The sequence below is a fragment of the Oncorhynchus kisutch genome, linkage group LG24 (assembly GCF_002021735.2).
Source record: "Oncorhynchus kisutch isolate 150728-3 linkage group LG24, Okis_V2, whole genome shotgun sequence".
Taxonomy (NCBI): domain Eukaryota; kingdom Metazoa; phylum Chordata; class Actinopteri; order Salmoniformes; family Salmonidae; genus Oncorhynchus; species Oncorhynchus kisutch.
The window spans coordinates 35,623,846-35,641,131 of NC_034197.2; the positions used below are offsets into that span (position 1 = coordinate 35,623,846).

Below are 17,286 nucleotides of genomic sequence, written 5' to 3' on the forward strand. Positions count from 1 at the left end.
CGGACTGAAGGGCAGAGCTGTGCAGTGCTAAGCTGATCAGCCCAGACGGACTGAAGGGCAGAGCTGTGCAGTGCTAAGCTGATCAGCCCAGACGGACTGAAGGGCAGAGCTGTGCAGTGCTAAGCTGATCAGCCCAGACTGACTGAAGGGCAGAGCTGTGCAGTGCTAAGCTGATCAGTCCAGGCTAGTGACCGCTGAACCTACTGGTGGGAGTAAAGGACTGGGTTTATTCTTCCTGTCCAGTCACCTTATCTGTGAGCAGAGGCTTGATCTCAGTCAGCTGAACGTCCTGGAGCTCGTCCATCTCAACTTAGGTCTGACAGCTGTCAATCACACCTGAGGGAGACAGAGAGAGAAGTGTATCAGATATCTTCACAGGAAGCAGTAGTAAGCTACTACCACCAACTTACTCCCTGAGTGATATCCTATATCCTGCCAGCATGAATAAGTCTGAGGATAGAAGACTCAAAAACAGAGATCAGGAGAAACCGAGAGAGAAACAGCGGCTCCGTTGCCATGGACACCGAGTGTCCTCTTAACATTGCTCACTAGATAGGAACAGGATGCTGTAGTGGTAGATCAGGATGTGTGGACTGGAGCTCTGTTACCCACAGAAAGGGAGCAGAACTGGGAAGAGAGAACAGGATTAGAGAGCAGGAAGAATCCTGTTAACCAGAGATGGAGAGCACTAGAAATGAGGACATGAATAACTAATGACATGGAGAGGGAGCATTGATGTAGTAGTACTGACACCATCTAACGTCTGGCTGGAAATTGTCAGTATAATAACTGCTACACTTCTATTTTATGACAAATCCATTTAAAATGGAAATGCGATTCAAATCGCAGTAGTAGCCTAGCTACTCAAGTTGTCAAAACCCCTAAATGGATACTAGTATGACAGTTTTCAGCCATTCACAGGCAGACATTTTCCACTGAACACTAACAGTGCACCAAAATAATTCCCATATTATTGCACACAAAGGGTGCAATAAGAAAGGGAAAATAAATTGTGTGCATTTGTGTGCATTTGGGCATGTCAACACCGAACCTCATCTCCCTCCCCATGGGGTGTCAGTGGGGACAGTCCCTTATCCTGTCGCAGTAGGGGAGCATGTGACCGAGTGTCATCACGGTGTGACCAACGTCTAAACGCTACTGGTGAAATGAGCCAGAAGAGAACCAACAAGACAAGGATCTAGCAAATGGCCCCAGGGATCACATGCAGTGGATATCATCCTGACTGTCGTGATGAATGTCCTGTGCTTTATTGAACTCTCTCTCTCAGTGCTGCTGCCTTTTTAGTGAACGTTGCCAAGTCTGTCCCAGTTCTAAATCTAATTATATGTGGAGTAGATGAAGACTTCACAGCATGCCTGTGTCTCACACGGTCTCGTTCACATAATCTGGAAGGCATTTTTTTTGGACAGAAAACAAAAGGGATTTGAAAGTGTGGGCTGAAAATAGAATGCATCTTTGATGGGCACATTGATGAAGAGATTTTCAGCAGAGAAGTCAACACAGCCTACCACTCAAATATGTCTCTATAGTATTGACTCATTTACAAACAGGCAGGAAAACCAAGCCTGTGAAGCCCACTAACAGGACGCTATAAGTGGACGGAGGACAAAGCAACATCTTCGTCCATCCCTCTCAATTAAAACCAGATCAGCCGAGCATACTGGAGACCGGAGGGGAGGTATTATTCCAGGAGAAGGGATGGATCCAACACTTCCTTCTGTGTGACAAAGCCAAGAGAAAACCTGTAGTGGCTGATGATGGTTGCGCTTGCTGACCCAGGAGATGATTGTTACCATAACTCTGCCTGACTGCACTACTGATGGATCACTGGAGACGTCCTGAACCAAGCAGCCATTATTTCTCCCACCATGTTAGATCAGCTCAATGACTATGCTGATGCTGCTAAAGGATTTGCTTTCAGGAAGAGTCGAATGAAGTAGATGGCAGTCAAGGACAAAGGCATTACATTGTCAGACAAATAACTGCTATAGCCATCCATGCTTTCTCTCTCTTCTTTCAAACTCATTGAGTCATTTTCGCTGCTGTATTTTAACGTTCAACAAACGTCCCTCTTCAAATAGTCTATTAGTATAAGAAATGCTCAAAAAGATGACCAACCATCTATTCTAGTCTAGCTTTTCATGGGAGAGCAGTTTCATTGTGCAATAGAACACTGCAGAGGCTATAGCTAAATTAGAATCTTATGCATATTAAACCACAAGTTATTAGCTAAATATAAGGCTAATACTGCGTTGAATTAATTACCTGAAAGAGGGAGGCTAGGACATCTACCTTGAACAGGATTATATATTATGGATGCAATTTGAATGTCTTTCTCTCTCCATAAATTCCAATGTGCTTGTGTCCCGAGACCGCAGCAAAAAAAACAAAAAAACAAAGTGGCTTTTCATTTAGTTACATGTCCAGCACCGGCCACGAACGATGTGTTTACAATACTCCGTTGGTAATAAAGCATTATTTGTTCGACCGCAACTTCTGGAGCTAGCTAGCGTCTAGCTTGGTACTTAACTACAGTGGTTCCTCCTTTAAAAGTTGCGAGCTTGCACTGCAGGACTTGGAGATAACCCAGCGTCACGGCTTCATTGCTCCAGACCACCACAAGGGGGAGTTAGAGCACTCATTATGCATTTGGGTCCCAAGGGTTTTATATGACCAATCATATAGAGTGGTTCCAATGATGAATTTGACGCGAGCCACCCGTCCCTTGTTGAAGATGGCTGACAAAACATTACGGTGGATCCAAATGCACTGTAATTTGTCTCTGTCCGGGGGTGTCCTCGGATGGGTCCACAGTGTCTCCTGACCCCTCCTGTCTCAGCCTCCAGTATTTATGCTGCAGTAGTTTATGTGTCGGGGGGCTAGGGTCAGTTTGTTATATCTGGAGTACTTCTCCTGTCCTATTCGGTGTCCTGTGTGAATCTAAGTGTGCGTTCTCTAATTCTATCCTTCTCTCTCGGAGGACCTGAGCCCTAGGACCATGCCCCAGGATTACCTGACATGATGACTCCTTGCTGTCCCCAGTCCACCTGGCCGTGCTGCTGCTCCAGTTTCAACTGTTCTGCCTTATTATACGACCATGCTGGTCATTTATGAACATTTTAACATCTTGGCCATGTTCTGTTATAATCTCCACCCAGCACAGCCAGAAGAGGACTGGCCACCCCACATAGCCTGGTTCCTCTCTAGGTTTCTTCCTAGGTTTTGGCCTTTCTAGGGAGTTTTTCCTAGCCACCGTGCTACACCTGCATTGCTTGCTGTTTGGGGTTTTAGGCTGGGTTTCTGTACAGCACTGTACAGCACTGAGATATCAGCTGATGTACGAAGGGCTATATAAATACATTTGATTTGATTTGAAGTAGTTATAACGTCATAACGAGTCAAGCAAAAAAAATTACAATTGAGAGGAATATGTTAGTTAATGTAGAGAAACATTTGTGCATCATTTTTGTCATAAAGTTAATTTACGAAAATTTATATTTAGCAAGTTCGCTGACTAGCTAACATTAGCCAGCTAGCTAGCTAGCTAGCTAGCTAGCGTTATGACAGGGGAATTATGTTTTAGGGACTCCTGAGAAAATGTTACTGTAATTTAATTATACCAGTATGTATTCATTAACTGAATTCCCTTAATCTATTTTATGAGAATTTGTAAGATTCTTGTTTGCATAAAATTGACGGAGACCAGTCTTTTCAATAATAGGTAACAGAATTTATTCTCGGAGCGTGCTGCCACGTTACCACGAGCGACAGTTTATATACAATAACATGACGTCATTTCATTGCTTAACAGAATCCCCTCCTCTCGACCGGGACAAAGGGAACCTTAAAAGTCCATTCTGACCCCCCTAACACATACACAGGACACACAACTGAATTAACTTTTGACCCCTCAAAATTATCGATCACCACTTAGCTGACAGTTCTAATTAACAGAAAACCTAGGAATGCACTTACTGTCTCATCTAAAACACCCCAGAGCCAAGTTGTCGGTTCAACCATAGGTTAACTACCTTATCTGTTTACTTAATCCATAACCCATTTGTTTCTTCCTAGTTGGAATGGTGTTCATTAACTTTAATTACTCCTTGTCTGTGTCACACAATTCCTTCTTATGAACTCATATTGTTAATCAGATATAATAAAAACTGAATATAAGTTTACTTAGTTACAGTTCTATTTAAAATGAGAATTGTTTATTCATAATATTTCTAACAGAAAACCAGCAAACCAGGCTGTCGTTTTGTGAAACAGTGGATGTAAAGAATCTCGCTATTACCACACAGGAGATTCTCACATTGTAAAATGTACAGTGAATATGTTCACCGATCATGTACTCTTCCTTGGCAAATAAAGGTGAGGTTCAGGTATAAATCTCAGACATTCTTTTTCAGTCATATCAAACTCCATTATTTGAATGATGCTGTGTCTGCATGTATGTATTACAATTATACACTTCCAACAGTGTTTACCACTCCTGCTCCTGGGACATCAATGATTACACATTGTAACTATGCAATAGACTAGAAACATGATTTAAGTAAAGGCTGATTTGTAATTCATATATACAGAAAATAATATATGCATATCTAAGTCCATCTGCATCAATCTCAGGACACAGGATAGTATTTCAATGAGATACTTAATTTCAACCAGTGGAGAATGTGAAACGCTTTACTGAAAGTTCATTATCCAGGTGTTATAAATGCATACTGCATTATAATTATGATAATTGTAATATATTATAAATACAAGTTCAATCTGTACTTCAATGCACATATGGTGTGCATTATAAAACGAGGAAGAAAGACGAGGTGGGGAGAGAGGTGTAGAAGACAGAAAGAGGTAAGAACAGCAGCAGACAGCATATGATTAATGAATTACAGTGCTACCCTAATATTCTCTCAGTTCATCACAATTGCGGTGTCTCCTAACCAGCCTTGGGCTCCCAGTTGGCCCGAAGGTTGAGGTGGCGATGACGGGACTGGCTTCCTCTCTCACATCAAAACATACCTGCAGACGAGTGACAGATTGATAGAGAGAGAGCATGATTAAGCCTTGTTTAAAAAAAAAAAAATCTAACAGTCAGTCATCATAATCAGGAGATTAAATGCAAAACTGACCTTGGATCATTAACTCTGGGACTACTAGATCTGTCTGTATTTCAATGTATAGCATCTTTAATAATACTTCCTGTTGACCCGACCAAGTGACCTCTCACCTATGATCATGCTGTGCCCTCTGTCAGCCAGTTTAGATACAGGAGGGGTTCACAAAAACAGCTGATATAGCCTAGAGGATTTAGGGAGCAGGGGGAGAGGGATGAAGATGTCATTTTCAGGATACGTCAATACAGCACAGAAAGCTGAACACCAGACTGGTATTGTGGTTGTTCATTAGGTGATGGTGCAGGTATCATTGCATATTTCCCCATCTACACTCTGCAGAGACTCCCTAACTCATCGTGAAAGAGTGTTCTTTCATCCTTCTGTAAAAAAAAGCTAACTGTTTCACTGTCATGAAATAGGATTATATATCGACTATGAAACAAATATGACATGGCCTGCTTAGGAGTTGCCATGAAAGAAAGTTAGATTAATTCAACTGAAAATGGCGAGAACAGGCGTTCGTAGCTAAATGTTATGAACAGACACTGAATCGTAGGGGCTAAATACTAGCTATGTAAAAGTAGGACAGAAGAACGCCCAGTGCTGCTTACCTGAGATGCCCTCATCACACAGTCCTTCTTCGTAGGTGTCCGCTTAGACTTCCATTGTGTCAGAAGTTGCTTTCAGAACAGCTTGCTACTCAAAGTAATAACTTTTCAAATAAGTTACCTTAAACTTTATGTTGGCTGACAATTTGTTAGCTACGCTGTCCTTACCAACCACATAGCATATCATTACAGTAGTATGTACCGGTATGTTAGCCATCTACCTAACGTTAGTAGTTATACATCAAACTTGACAGTATATTAACTATAGGCTAACTAACTACCCAACGTTTATTGACTTGATTATTCCCGTCATTCTTAGCTTAGCTAAACTGCACAGTCGTGTGTTCAAGGGACATTCGGGTGCTTTTGTAAATTCGCTCTGGAGATCTACTCCGATTTCAGAGCACTCGTGTCTGACTGTACCAGAACAATGCATTTACGAGCGCTAGACACTGGTTGAATATGGCCGGTGTCAGTAAACATCGGCAAAAAAGGGAAATTAAATTGTTTCCAGCAGCACAGTCACCAACGCTCTGGTTAACCTGCTCTGCTAGGGCAAGTAAAATGGTCAAGAGTGGTCTCATTTGTGTCTGGAAGTTTATTTATGAGCGTCACGTTGTACAGCGCCATATTTTCTGTTCCATCCTAAAGGTAAAAAAAAAATATTTTAAAAATAAAAAAATCGGCATCGCCTTTTTTCGGTCCTCCAATAAATCGCTAACGAAAAATCGTAATCGGTCAACCTCTAGTACAGACATGGCCTGCTCTCACTTACGTAAGGAATTAGGCTCTTTCCCATGTTTACTACAGTATGTATTGTAGACCGCACAGTAGCCTAATAAACAAATACACATTTTGTTAAATAATGATAAAAAAAATTATCCTCCAAAATGCAGATGTTGATTTAGTTATGGATCCAAAATGAATTACTATGGGAATAAATATCACTGATTTACCGAAATATTGGAAGAAAGCCATCTAGTGAAGGCAAACAATTTAGAGAACTCCAATCCTGTAGTCTACTCCCTACCATCACGTTGTACAGAGTCATATTTTCCATTCCATCCTAACGGAAACCGAGGGCTTCGTTTTTCCTCTGAATAGAAACACCATAATATCAAATTAATTAAGCCAAATTTCTTAAAATCAATCACGTATACTATGTTTTACAAAAAAAGTTTTTAAATTGTCTGGTAATGCCAATACGGAATACTATCAAATGCTTCTCAAAGATGCCCTCTGGTGGACAAACTATCAATAACAGAAAAATGTCTGACAATTTAATGACGTGCCACAGAATTCTGCGGCAGCACACAAGGTGTGCCGCAACTTTAAAAGGAAGAAACACTGTAGCACCAATACAACCAGCCTGAAAACAATGACCAGTCGAAACTGCAGCTAGGTTGCCACTTGTTCGCCTATTGAAATTGAACATCGGTTCATGAAAATAAATAGCTAGCCAGCTACTTAACCCCGTTTCCCAAAGCTAAAGTTATAAGCAGCCTTCTAGCTTCATCTGGCTAGACGTCTATAAGTACCTAGGTGTCTGGCTAGACTGCAAACTCTCCTTCCAGACTCATATCAAACATCTCCAATCGAAAATCAAATCAAGAGTCTGCTTTCTATTCCGCAACAAAGCCTCCTTCACTCAAGCCGCCAAGCTTACCCTAGTAAAACTGACTATCCTACCGATCCTCGACTTCGGCGATGTCATCTACAAAATGGCTTCCAACACTCTACTCAGCAAACTGGATGCAGTCTATCACAGTGCCATCCGTTTTGTCACTAAAGCACCTTATACCACCCACCACTGCGACTTGTATGCTCTAGTCGGCTGGCCCTCGCTACATATTCGTCGCCAGACCCACTGGCTCCAGGTCATCTACAAGTCCATGCTAGGTAAAGCTCCGCCTTATCTCAGCTCACTGGTCACGATGGCAATACCCATCCGTAGCACGCGCTCCAGCAGGTGTATCTCACTGATCATCCCTAAAGCCAACACCTCATTTGGCCGCCTTTCGTTCCAGTACTCTGCTGCCTGTGACTGGAACGAATTGCAAAAATCGCTGAAGTTGGAGACTTTTATCTCCCTCACCAACTTCAAACATCAGCTATCTGAGCAGCTAACCGATCGCTGCAGCTGTACATAGTCTATTGGTAAATAGCCCACCCTTTTCACCTACCTCATCCCCATACTGTTTTTATTTATTTACTTTTCTGCTCTTCTGCACACCAATATCTCTACCTGTACATGACCATCTGATCATTTATCACTCCAGTGTTAATCTGCAAAATTGTAATTATTTGCCTACCTCCTCATGCCTTTTGCACACATTGTATATAGACCACCCCTTTGTTTTCTACTGTGTTATTGACTTGTTAATTGTTTACTCCATGTGTAACTCTTTGTTGTATGCTCACACTGCTATGCTTTATCTTGGCCAGGTCGCAGTTGCAAATGAGAACGTGTTCTCAACTAGCCTACCTGGTTAAATAAAGGTGAAATAAAAATAATTTAAAAAATAGTGAGGCTAGACCGAAGCGTGTTGTGAAGCTAGCCACAATAAGGATCTAAGTGGAATTTGCCTTCAAAATAAAAGTACCTCTGAAAGTGATGCAGAAGATTACAATTGTTGGAATCATGGCATATTTAGACTAGATAACGTTAAACAAGGTTGGAATGTGAAGCAATGAAATGGGGTATCAGTCTACTCAGTGACACCCACAGAACACAACTGAAGAGTTTACGCAAATATTAGCATTGTAACTTATCGCGGGACTGTGTGAAATCACCTCAGTCAGCCTATTGTGTGTATTGACATTCATATCGTACAGCTTTATCAAAGGATTGGGGATGAATGAAATGGGGTATCAGTCTACTCAATACCCAAGATATTGTTTCCCAACGTTCTCTCTAATATTATCTGGGTGTCACTGAGTAGACTGTGGATCAATGACATGGTATCAATCTATAGGTAAGGCTGTACAGTAAAATAAGTATGCCCCCAATGCAAATCTAAAGAATAATACATTATGTGATTTCAGATTAGTCAAATTAACAAAGTCTTTTGTTGATTTTATAAACATTACAACCTCAATCTATTCAATTACGTCAAAATTATACTATTTGTATTCATTTCTATCACTGTCAATGACATACTTTTATTTTGAAGGCTAACCTCAAAGTCCACTATTGTGCTTTTTTCATCTTAAAAAAATTATGACTAGGTGTGCGAGACAACTTTACCAGCATCATAGCATACGTATCAATGAATCATTGTGACATAAAATACTAGTGATAGTGTAATAATTACATAAAATGTGTGAACGCGTTAAATTATGTGACGCAGTCAAATTCAGGTCCTGATTGGGCAACAAGCTTAATTGACATGTATCTTTGACATGCAAAGACCCAAACGGCGTTCCATAGAAATCCTGGTTGAGAATGAAACGACTGAATAAATGAACAATGAAACAGCACAGCAAGTAAGTGAAATAAATTGGTTTTGATTATGTTTTACAGGTAATGGGGAAATACGTAAATGCCAACAAAATAACGTTTTGGTCAGTGTGGTGTGTGTAACCTTTATTTAACTAGGAAAGTCAGGTAAGAAAAACGTATTTTCAATGCCGGCCTACCACGGCCAAACCCGGACTACGCTGGGCCAATTGTGCGCCGACCTATTGGACTCCCAATCATGCCCGGATGTGATACAGCCGGAGATGCATTACCTTAGACAGCTGTGTCCATGTGTGTGTTTTAACTATACTAGAATGTTTAAAATGGCCACTAGCATTTTAAAATATCAGTATAGTTTTTTGGGGGGCAAGGAAAATAATGCTAATCGGCCAAAAATGTCATATCGGTGCATCACTAATATTCAGTTCTTAGCCAGTAATCAACAAAATTATAATAAAAAGGGTAGCCAGCCAGCTAAAGTTAGCTATTGGCCTAGCCAGCCTAGACAACCAGCACAGCTACGGTCGACATGCTAGAGCACAAGTACTGATGATCAGTTAAAACAACATAACACAAAACAAAAACAACCGCAGAACAAAAAGAGCAGATACTGTCGAATGGGCCCCAGCCATCAATCTGTAAGTAAGAGTGAGGGAAATTCAATAGCGAGAACATTTCTAAAATGGATAGCTTCCAGATGTCAAGGTGGAAAAAGTTACAAAACGCGTGTAGCCTACTTGGCAGAGAACATGACAAATAGTAGACAAAACAAAAAGGAGAAGAGACGAGGTACCACTCTTCCACAATTAGAGCAAGCAAGAATGATTCTTTCGTTTTTAGTCCACTGAAAGAAGGCACCAGAGCCTGCAATGCTAAAGCTTTCCAACTAGATAATACAGCCACAAAGTCTGTGAAAATCAAGGTGTTGCTAACGTTACCCAGCCTGAGCTAGCATATGAACTCTTTAGCAGAGTAGATCCTCTATTGACGTTGAGAAATAGTGCATTGTGGGTAGTTCAGAAGATATCTGGAAATAAGTTAAATATAAAAAAATAGTTATAGGTAAGCAGATCGTGACAACTAACTAAGACTTTGACCACATGGTGTTGTTACTTTGGTCAGTAAAAAACACCTTCCTACCCTTTAAAGCAACGATATTTGAGTGACAGGGTTGTTAAAAAAATTAAATTGTGCAGCTGCTTTTTTTACAAGTAAAAAATAAGGTGACCCCCCCCCCCCCACGCAAGCCAGATGGTGATGTGTAAATTAGGCACGCATAGGCTATGCTGCAGCAAATGTACCTGTCGCAAGAAAACAATAGGATACATGCATTGTAAACTGAACCATATGAGATGCACCGTCTGTCCCCACTCTCAGCATTGATGATTGATCATGCAGACAGAAGCCATAGAGAAGCCAGATTTAGACATTGCATATAATTTAACAATTCCATTTCACGTCATGCTGTTGATAGAAATAAAATCTTTATATTTTACCGGTTTCTCAATTATTTATCCCTGGAAAAGGAAGTGGGTTCGGGCGGGAAATCTCAGTAAATCTCTGTAACCAAGTTCCTGCAATTAAACCCTAGTCATGAGCACTGCAACAACAAAGACACTGTCCCAAGATATGAGCCGTGGATGAGTCGGTCAGTGATGGTGTAATAACACAAACACGCCCACACACAGACCTCTGACAAACACACACACCCACACAGCTGCAATCCCGCTAACCATGGCATACACAAGACATGACTGAGATGACCTTTTCCCTTGAAAAAAATAAAAATAATCACAAAATTATATTTTATAATACATCAATCACAAACCCTGTTATTGCCATACACATTAATATCCTGTCCATGACCATGTGTATCATAGTCTTTCAAAATTAGGTTATGTAGCTCACGTCATCAATTATAAATCGAACATATTCTTTCTTCCTGAAAATAAGGCTAAGAAGAGATTAACATGTCAGATGAGTTGATAAATAATGAGTTTGAGAAAAGCAGTTGACAGAATAGCAGGGCTCGACATTAACGCCATCTTGTCTGGGACAAGTAAAAATTAATATAGTCGGACAAGAAGAATATAGATTTAAGATGTCGAAATGGACATGTAATTAAAAACTTTAAAAAAAAGATTTATCACAAAATCAAACATTAAGTGCCTGGCCAGGTTTGGATCAGAGGCCAACATTGGAAAAAAATAAATACATTTTGCGATGTACATATACATATACATATACATATATACATACATATATACACATACATACATACATACATATATATATAAAAAACCTACAGATCAAAGTGTAGGTGATATGCATATTGGCTACAGCCTCATGTTAAAACTGATGCTGACATGAGGGAAGCACCAGAAAATGAAGCTGAACTTGAATGAGATTTTGAATTATAGGCTAAAAGCTAGTCATGTTTGACAAATATAATGAAGGACAACTAACATTAACGTCTAAAAAGGTTTGATTCTGTCGACATACTCGAGGCACAGTTGGTTCAGATCAAATGGTCACAAGGTCCGATTGAAAGACAGTGCATGCTGTGCACTGCACATCACCCACCTTGAATCTGAGAGGCGGCAGTCAGCATTTTGAAACTATTTAACTATACACTATTAACGTTTAAAACCTGGACGTTTTATGTTGTTTTATGAAGCATGTCTTACCTCGTTTCAAAGTAGCCTAGCCAAAATACAACCATACAAATGTTGAGGGAACTAACACTTCATGCCATTGAAACCAGCATTTCTCTCATGTTCCATTGGTTTTCAAATTCAACATTCTTTCATTCTCCAGCAACCAAGGCATAATCCTAGTCATATTAATAACCCATCCTAAATGTTGCTATTAGATTCCCCTCTTTCTAATGGAGTAATTTCGTCTTGGTCACATGAAATCGCATGTGGTGCACTTTTGAGAATGGTGTTTATGGAACAGTGCATATGCCTATACTAGCCATATACTTGTTGAGCTTATAAAATGAAGAAATAAAACTTGAGTCACATTTTAAACTAAAAACGGTCTGATCGGTTCCATCAGCCTCATTGCTTTAAACTAAAAACGGTCTGATCGGTTCCATCAGCCTCATTGCTTTAAACTAAAAACGGTCTGATCTGTTCCATCAGCCTCATTGCTTTAAACTAAAAACGGTCTGATCGGTTCCATCAGCCTCATTGCTTTAAACTAAAAACGGTCTGATCGGTTCCATCAGCCTCATTGCTTTAAACTAAAAACGGTCTGATCTGTTCCATCAGCCTCATTGCTTTAAACTAAAAACGGTCTGATCGGTTCCATCAGCCTCATTGCTTTAAACTAAAAACGGTCTGATCGGTTCCATCAGCCTCATTGCTTTAAACTAAAAACGGTCTGATCGGTTCCATCAGCCTCATTGCTTTAAACTAAAAACGGTCTGATCGGTTCCATCAGCCTCATTGCTTTAAACTAAAACTGGTGTGCGTGCAGTGGCTGTATGATTTGTTATGTCATCCGAGAACTGTCCCAGAGTCTGTTTTGAACCGTAGACGTATTTATCGTCCGAGGGACGACGGGGTCTGCCTTAATTTCAAGCCCCGGATGGGAATTATTTTATAAAGACATAAAAAGTATTTGGTTGTAATATTATAGGCTACCAAGGGCGGCAGGCCTAGTGGTTAGAGCGTTGGGCCAGTAACCGAAAGGTTGCTAGACCGAATCCCCAAGCTGACATGATAAAAATCTGTTGTTCTGCCCCTGAACAGGCAGTTAACCCACTGTTCCTAGGCCGTCATTGTAAATAAGAATTTGTTCTTAACTGACTTGCCTTGTTAAATAAAGGTTAAATAATTATTTTTTTAAAGAAGTGTGGCCAACCATCCTGCAGGAGAGCCTTAAAAGGGACAGTGTTTTTTTGAGACAGATATGCAAAGCAGCCAATAGGCAGAGTGTAGCCTACATTTGTGTCTGACTGTTGCAATGCATTTTATAAAGTGGTTCCTTGCAACGACCTGAGGTTTTGGACAAGCAAAAATAATAATACTTGTCCGAAAAAAAAAAAGTTAGTCAAGCCTTAGTAGGGAGGGTCACAGCTCTGTGACCCCAGATCTGCCTAGACAGTTTTCTGCCCAGCACTGAGCACAGTAGCCTAGTTCATGTATCCTAGAGCAGAGGAATCATCAGCCAGCATTCTTTACCAAGACTAAAGACATCAGTTATGGATCCCCAATCACTTTCTGTAATGACAGGGATGCAGCCATGCAGCGACAGAGAAACAGCGACAGAGAAACAGCCATGCAGCGATACAGAGAAACAGACATGCAGAGAAATCTGATTAGTCTTGAGAGACATAGCTCATGGCAACTCCTAACCCGATTTCTCAGACAGGGAGCCATGGCCCAGCTCCCCCAATTCCCCCCCACCCACCCAGCGCAACATCTGCCCAAACGGAACCTAAGTTGCCATGGTGACCAGTCTTCGTCATCAGGTGCGAGAAGAGATATCATTGGTTATCCCCATTCCCCAACCACACAATTAAAATATTAAAAGGACCTGCCTGTATTAATCGAAAACGACAAATGAAGATTAACCGAAATTATAAAAGATGTGACGGAAAAACGAGAGAGAAGCGAATGAAAGGGGAAGAGACTGGTTAAAGAAGCATAAGCCTTGAAACATTGATATGGATTGTATATGGGTGGCATTGAGGCGCGCACTGGTTTGTGTAAAGAACTGCAATGCTGTTACATTCTTCACCCGAAACAGTTCCCGTGTGTATCAAAAAACGGTCCACCATCGAAAGGACGTCCAGCCAACTTGACAACCTTGGGAAGCATTAGAGTTAAAGTTGACCAGCATCCCTGTGGAACCGTTTCAGGGGGGGGCGCAACTCAATATTAGGAAGATGTCCTTAAATGTTTTGAACACTCAGTGTATTTAGCTACTGCCTACTCTTCCTGGGGTCCAGCAACATGAAGGCAATTCGTTTAAACAACAACATTACAATACATTCACAACATATTAAGTGTGTGCCCTCAGGCCCATACTCTACTACCACATATCTACAACACATTGTGTGCCCACAGGCCCATACTCTACTACCACATATCTACAACACAAAATCCATGTGTGTATAGTGTGTATGTATGCATGTGTCTGTGCCCATGTGTTGCTTCACAGTCCCTGCTGTTCCATAATGTGTATTTTACATTTCTAAATCTAATTTGACTGCTAGCATGAGTTACTTAATGTGGAATAGAGTTCCATGTAGTCATGGCTCTATGTAGTACTGTGCACCTCTCATAGTCTGTTCTGGACTTGGGGACTGTGAAGAGACTTCTGGTGGCATGTCTTGTGGGGTATGCATGGGTGTCTGAGCTGTGTGATAGTAGTTCAGACAGACAACTCTGTGCATTCAACATGTCAATACCTCTTACAAGTAGTGATGAAGTCAATCTCTCCTCCACTTTGTGTCAGGAGAGATTGACATGCATATTACTCATGTTAGTGCTCTGTGTACATCCAAGGGCCAGTCCCGCTGCCCTGTTCTGAGCAAATTGCAATTTTCCTAAGTCCCTCTGTGGCACCTGACCACACGACTGAACAGTAGTCCAGGTGCAACAAACCTAGGACCTGCCTTGTTGATAGTGTTGTTAAGAATGCTGAGCAGTGCTTTATTATGGACAGACATCTCCCCATCCTAGCTACTGTTGTATGGATGTTTTGACCATGACAGTTTACAATCCAGGGTTAGTCCAAGCAGTTTATTCTCCTTAACTTGCTCAATTACCACATTCATTACAATATTTAGTTAAGGTTTAGAGTTTAGTGAATGGTTTGTCCCAAATACAATGCTTTTAGTTTGAAATATTTAGGACTAACTTATTCCTTGCCACCCATTCTGAAACTAACTGCAGCATTTTCACTTTTGGATAAATAGCGTGCCCAATTTCAACTTCCTGCTACTCATGCCAAGAATATAAGATGTATAAGATATGCATATTATTAGTAGATTTGGATAGAAAACTGCATTTTCTAAAAACTGTTTGAATCATGTCTGTGAGTATAACAGAACTTATGTAGCAGGCAAAACCCCGAGGACTAACCATTCAGAATTATGTATTTTTGACATGACTGTCTTTTCATTGGGTTCTCATGGGGAAACGATATTTCTTAGGCACTTGTTTGCAGCTCCTACTGCTTCCACTGGATGTCACCAGTCTTTGGAATTTGGTTGAGGTTATTCCTTTGTGCAATGAAGTAGTACAGCCATCTTGGAAAAGGGTAACGCTGTTGAGAGTTGGCCAAGACTTGAAAAGTAGCATTAGTTTCCTCTCGTCCTCTATTGAAAACAGAGACCAGTCTTCAATTTGATCGATTATTAACGTTTAAAAATACCTTTGTGTATTACAAAAGTATTTAGAAATGTTTTGGCAAAGTTTACAGGTAACTTGAGATATTTTGCAGTGACTTTTTTCAGGATCAAATGCGCCAAATAAAATGGACATTTTGGATATATATGGACGGAATTAATCTAACAAAAAGGACCATTTGTGATGTTTATGGGACATATTGGAGTGCCAACAAAAGAAGCTCGTCAAAGGTAAGCCATGATATATATTTTATTTCTGTGTTTTGTGTAGCACCTGCAGGGTTGAAATATGCTACTCTTTGTTTACTCTTCAACCTCAGGAGGCTGAAGAAATTTGGCTTGTCACCAAAAGCACTCCCAAACTTCTACAGATGCACAATCGAGAGCATCCTTTCGGGCTATATCACCGCCTGGTACGGCAACTGCTCCGCCCACAACCGTAAGGCTCTCCAAAGGGTAGTGAGGTCTGCACAACGCATCACCGGGGGGCAAACTACCTGCCCTCCAGGACACTTAGACCACCCGATGTCACAGGAAGGCCATAAAGATCACCACCCAAGCCACTGCCTGTTCACCCCACTATCATCCAGAAGGCGAGGTCAGTACAGGTGCATTAAAGCAGGGACCGAGAGACTGAGAAACAGCTTCTATCTCAAGGCCATCAGACTGTTAAACAGCCACCACTAACATTGAGTGGCTGCTGCCAACACACTAACTCAACTCCAGCCACTTTAATAATGGGAATTGATGGAAATTGATGTAAAAATACATCACTAGCCACTTTAAACAATGCTACTTAATATAATGTTTACATACATATACGAGATGAGTAATGTAGGGTATATACTGTACTCTATCATCTACTGCATCTTTATGTAATACATGTATCACTAGCCACTTTAAACTATGCCACTTTGTTTACATACCCTACATTACTCATCTCATATGTATATACTGTACTCGATACCATATACTGCATCTTGCCTATGCCGTTCTGTACCATCACTCATTCATATATCTTTATGTACATATTCTTTATCCCTTTACACTTGTGTGTATAAGGTAGTAGTTTTGGAATTGTTAAGTTAGATTACTCGTTGGTTATTAATGCATTGTCGGAACTAGAAGCACAAGCATTTCGCTACACTCGCATTAACATCTGCTAACCATGTGTATGTGACAAATACATTTGATTTGCCATCATCAGATAGTAGCATCTTATGCTTTCGCCGAAAAGCCTTTTAAAAATGTGACATGTTGGCTGGATTCACAACGAGTGTAGCTTTAATTTAGTATCTTACATTTAATGAAAATGTGAAAGTTTCATTTTATTTGAATCTGGCGCTCTGCATTTTCCCTGGCTTTTGGCCAAGTGAGACACGACTGTCCCCCTATCCTAGAGAGGTTAAGTGCTGCAGTCATTTCAGTCCCTGTGGTAGCTGACGTGTATAGTGTTAAGTCATCCGCATGGATAGACACACTGGCTTTAGGCAAAGGCATGTTGTTATTAAGATTGAAAAAGGTAAGGGGCCTAGACAACTGCCCTGCGGAATTCCTGATTTTACCTGGATTTTGTTGGAGAGGTTTCCATTAAAGAACACCCTCTGTGTTCTGTTAGACATGTAACCATTTATCCACAATATAGCAGGAGGTGTAAAGCCATAACACACGTTTGTCCAGCAACAGACTATGATCGTTAATGTCAAA

At 40.7% G+C, this 17,286-nt stretch overlaps 1 protein-coding gene across 5 annotated transcripts in view; it reads right to left on the reverse strand.

Annotated features, from left to right (window-relative positions):
* Window positions 1-17,286, reverse strand: part of LOC109869229 (protein NDRG3) — a 74,002-nt gene that overhangs the window by 48,595 nt on the left and 8,121 nt on the right. For 3 of the 5 annotated variants that reach the window (XR_004205297.1, XM_031804190.1, XM_031804186.1), the window contains exon 2: window positions 248-336. The exons of the other annotated variants lie outside the window; for them this stretch is intronic. Coding sequence is in view for 2 of the 3 variants with exons in the window: in XM_031804190.1 (XP_031660050.1) it covers window positions 248-304 (57 nt within the window). In the remaining variant the exon portion in view is untranslated. The remainder of the gene's footprint in view (window positions 1-247; window positions 337-17,286) is intronic. 5 annotated transcript variants of the gene reach the window in all.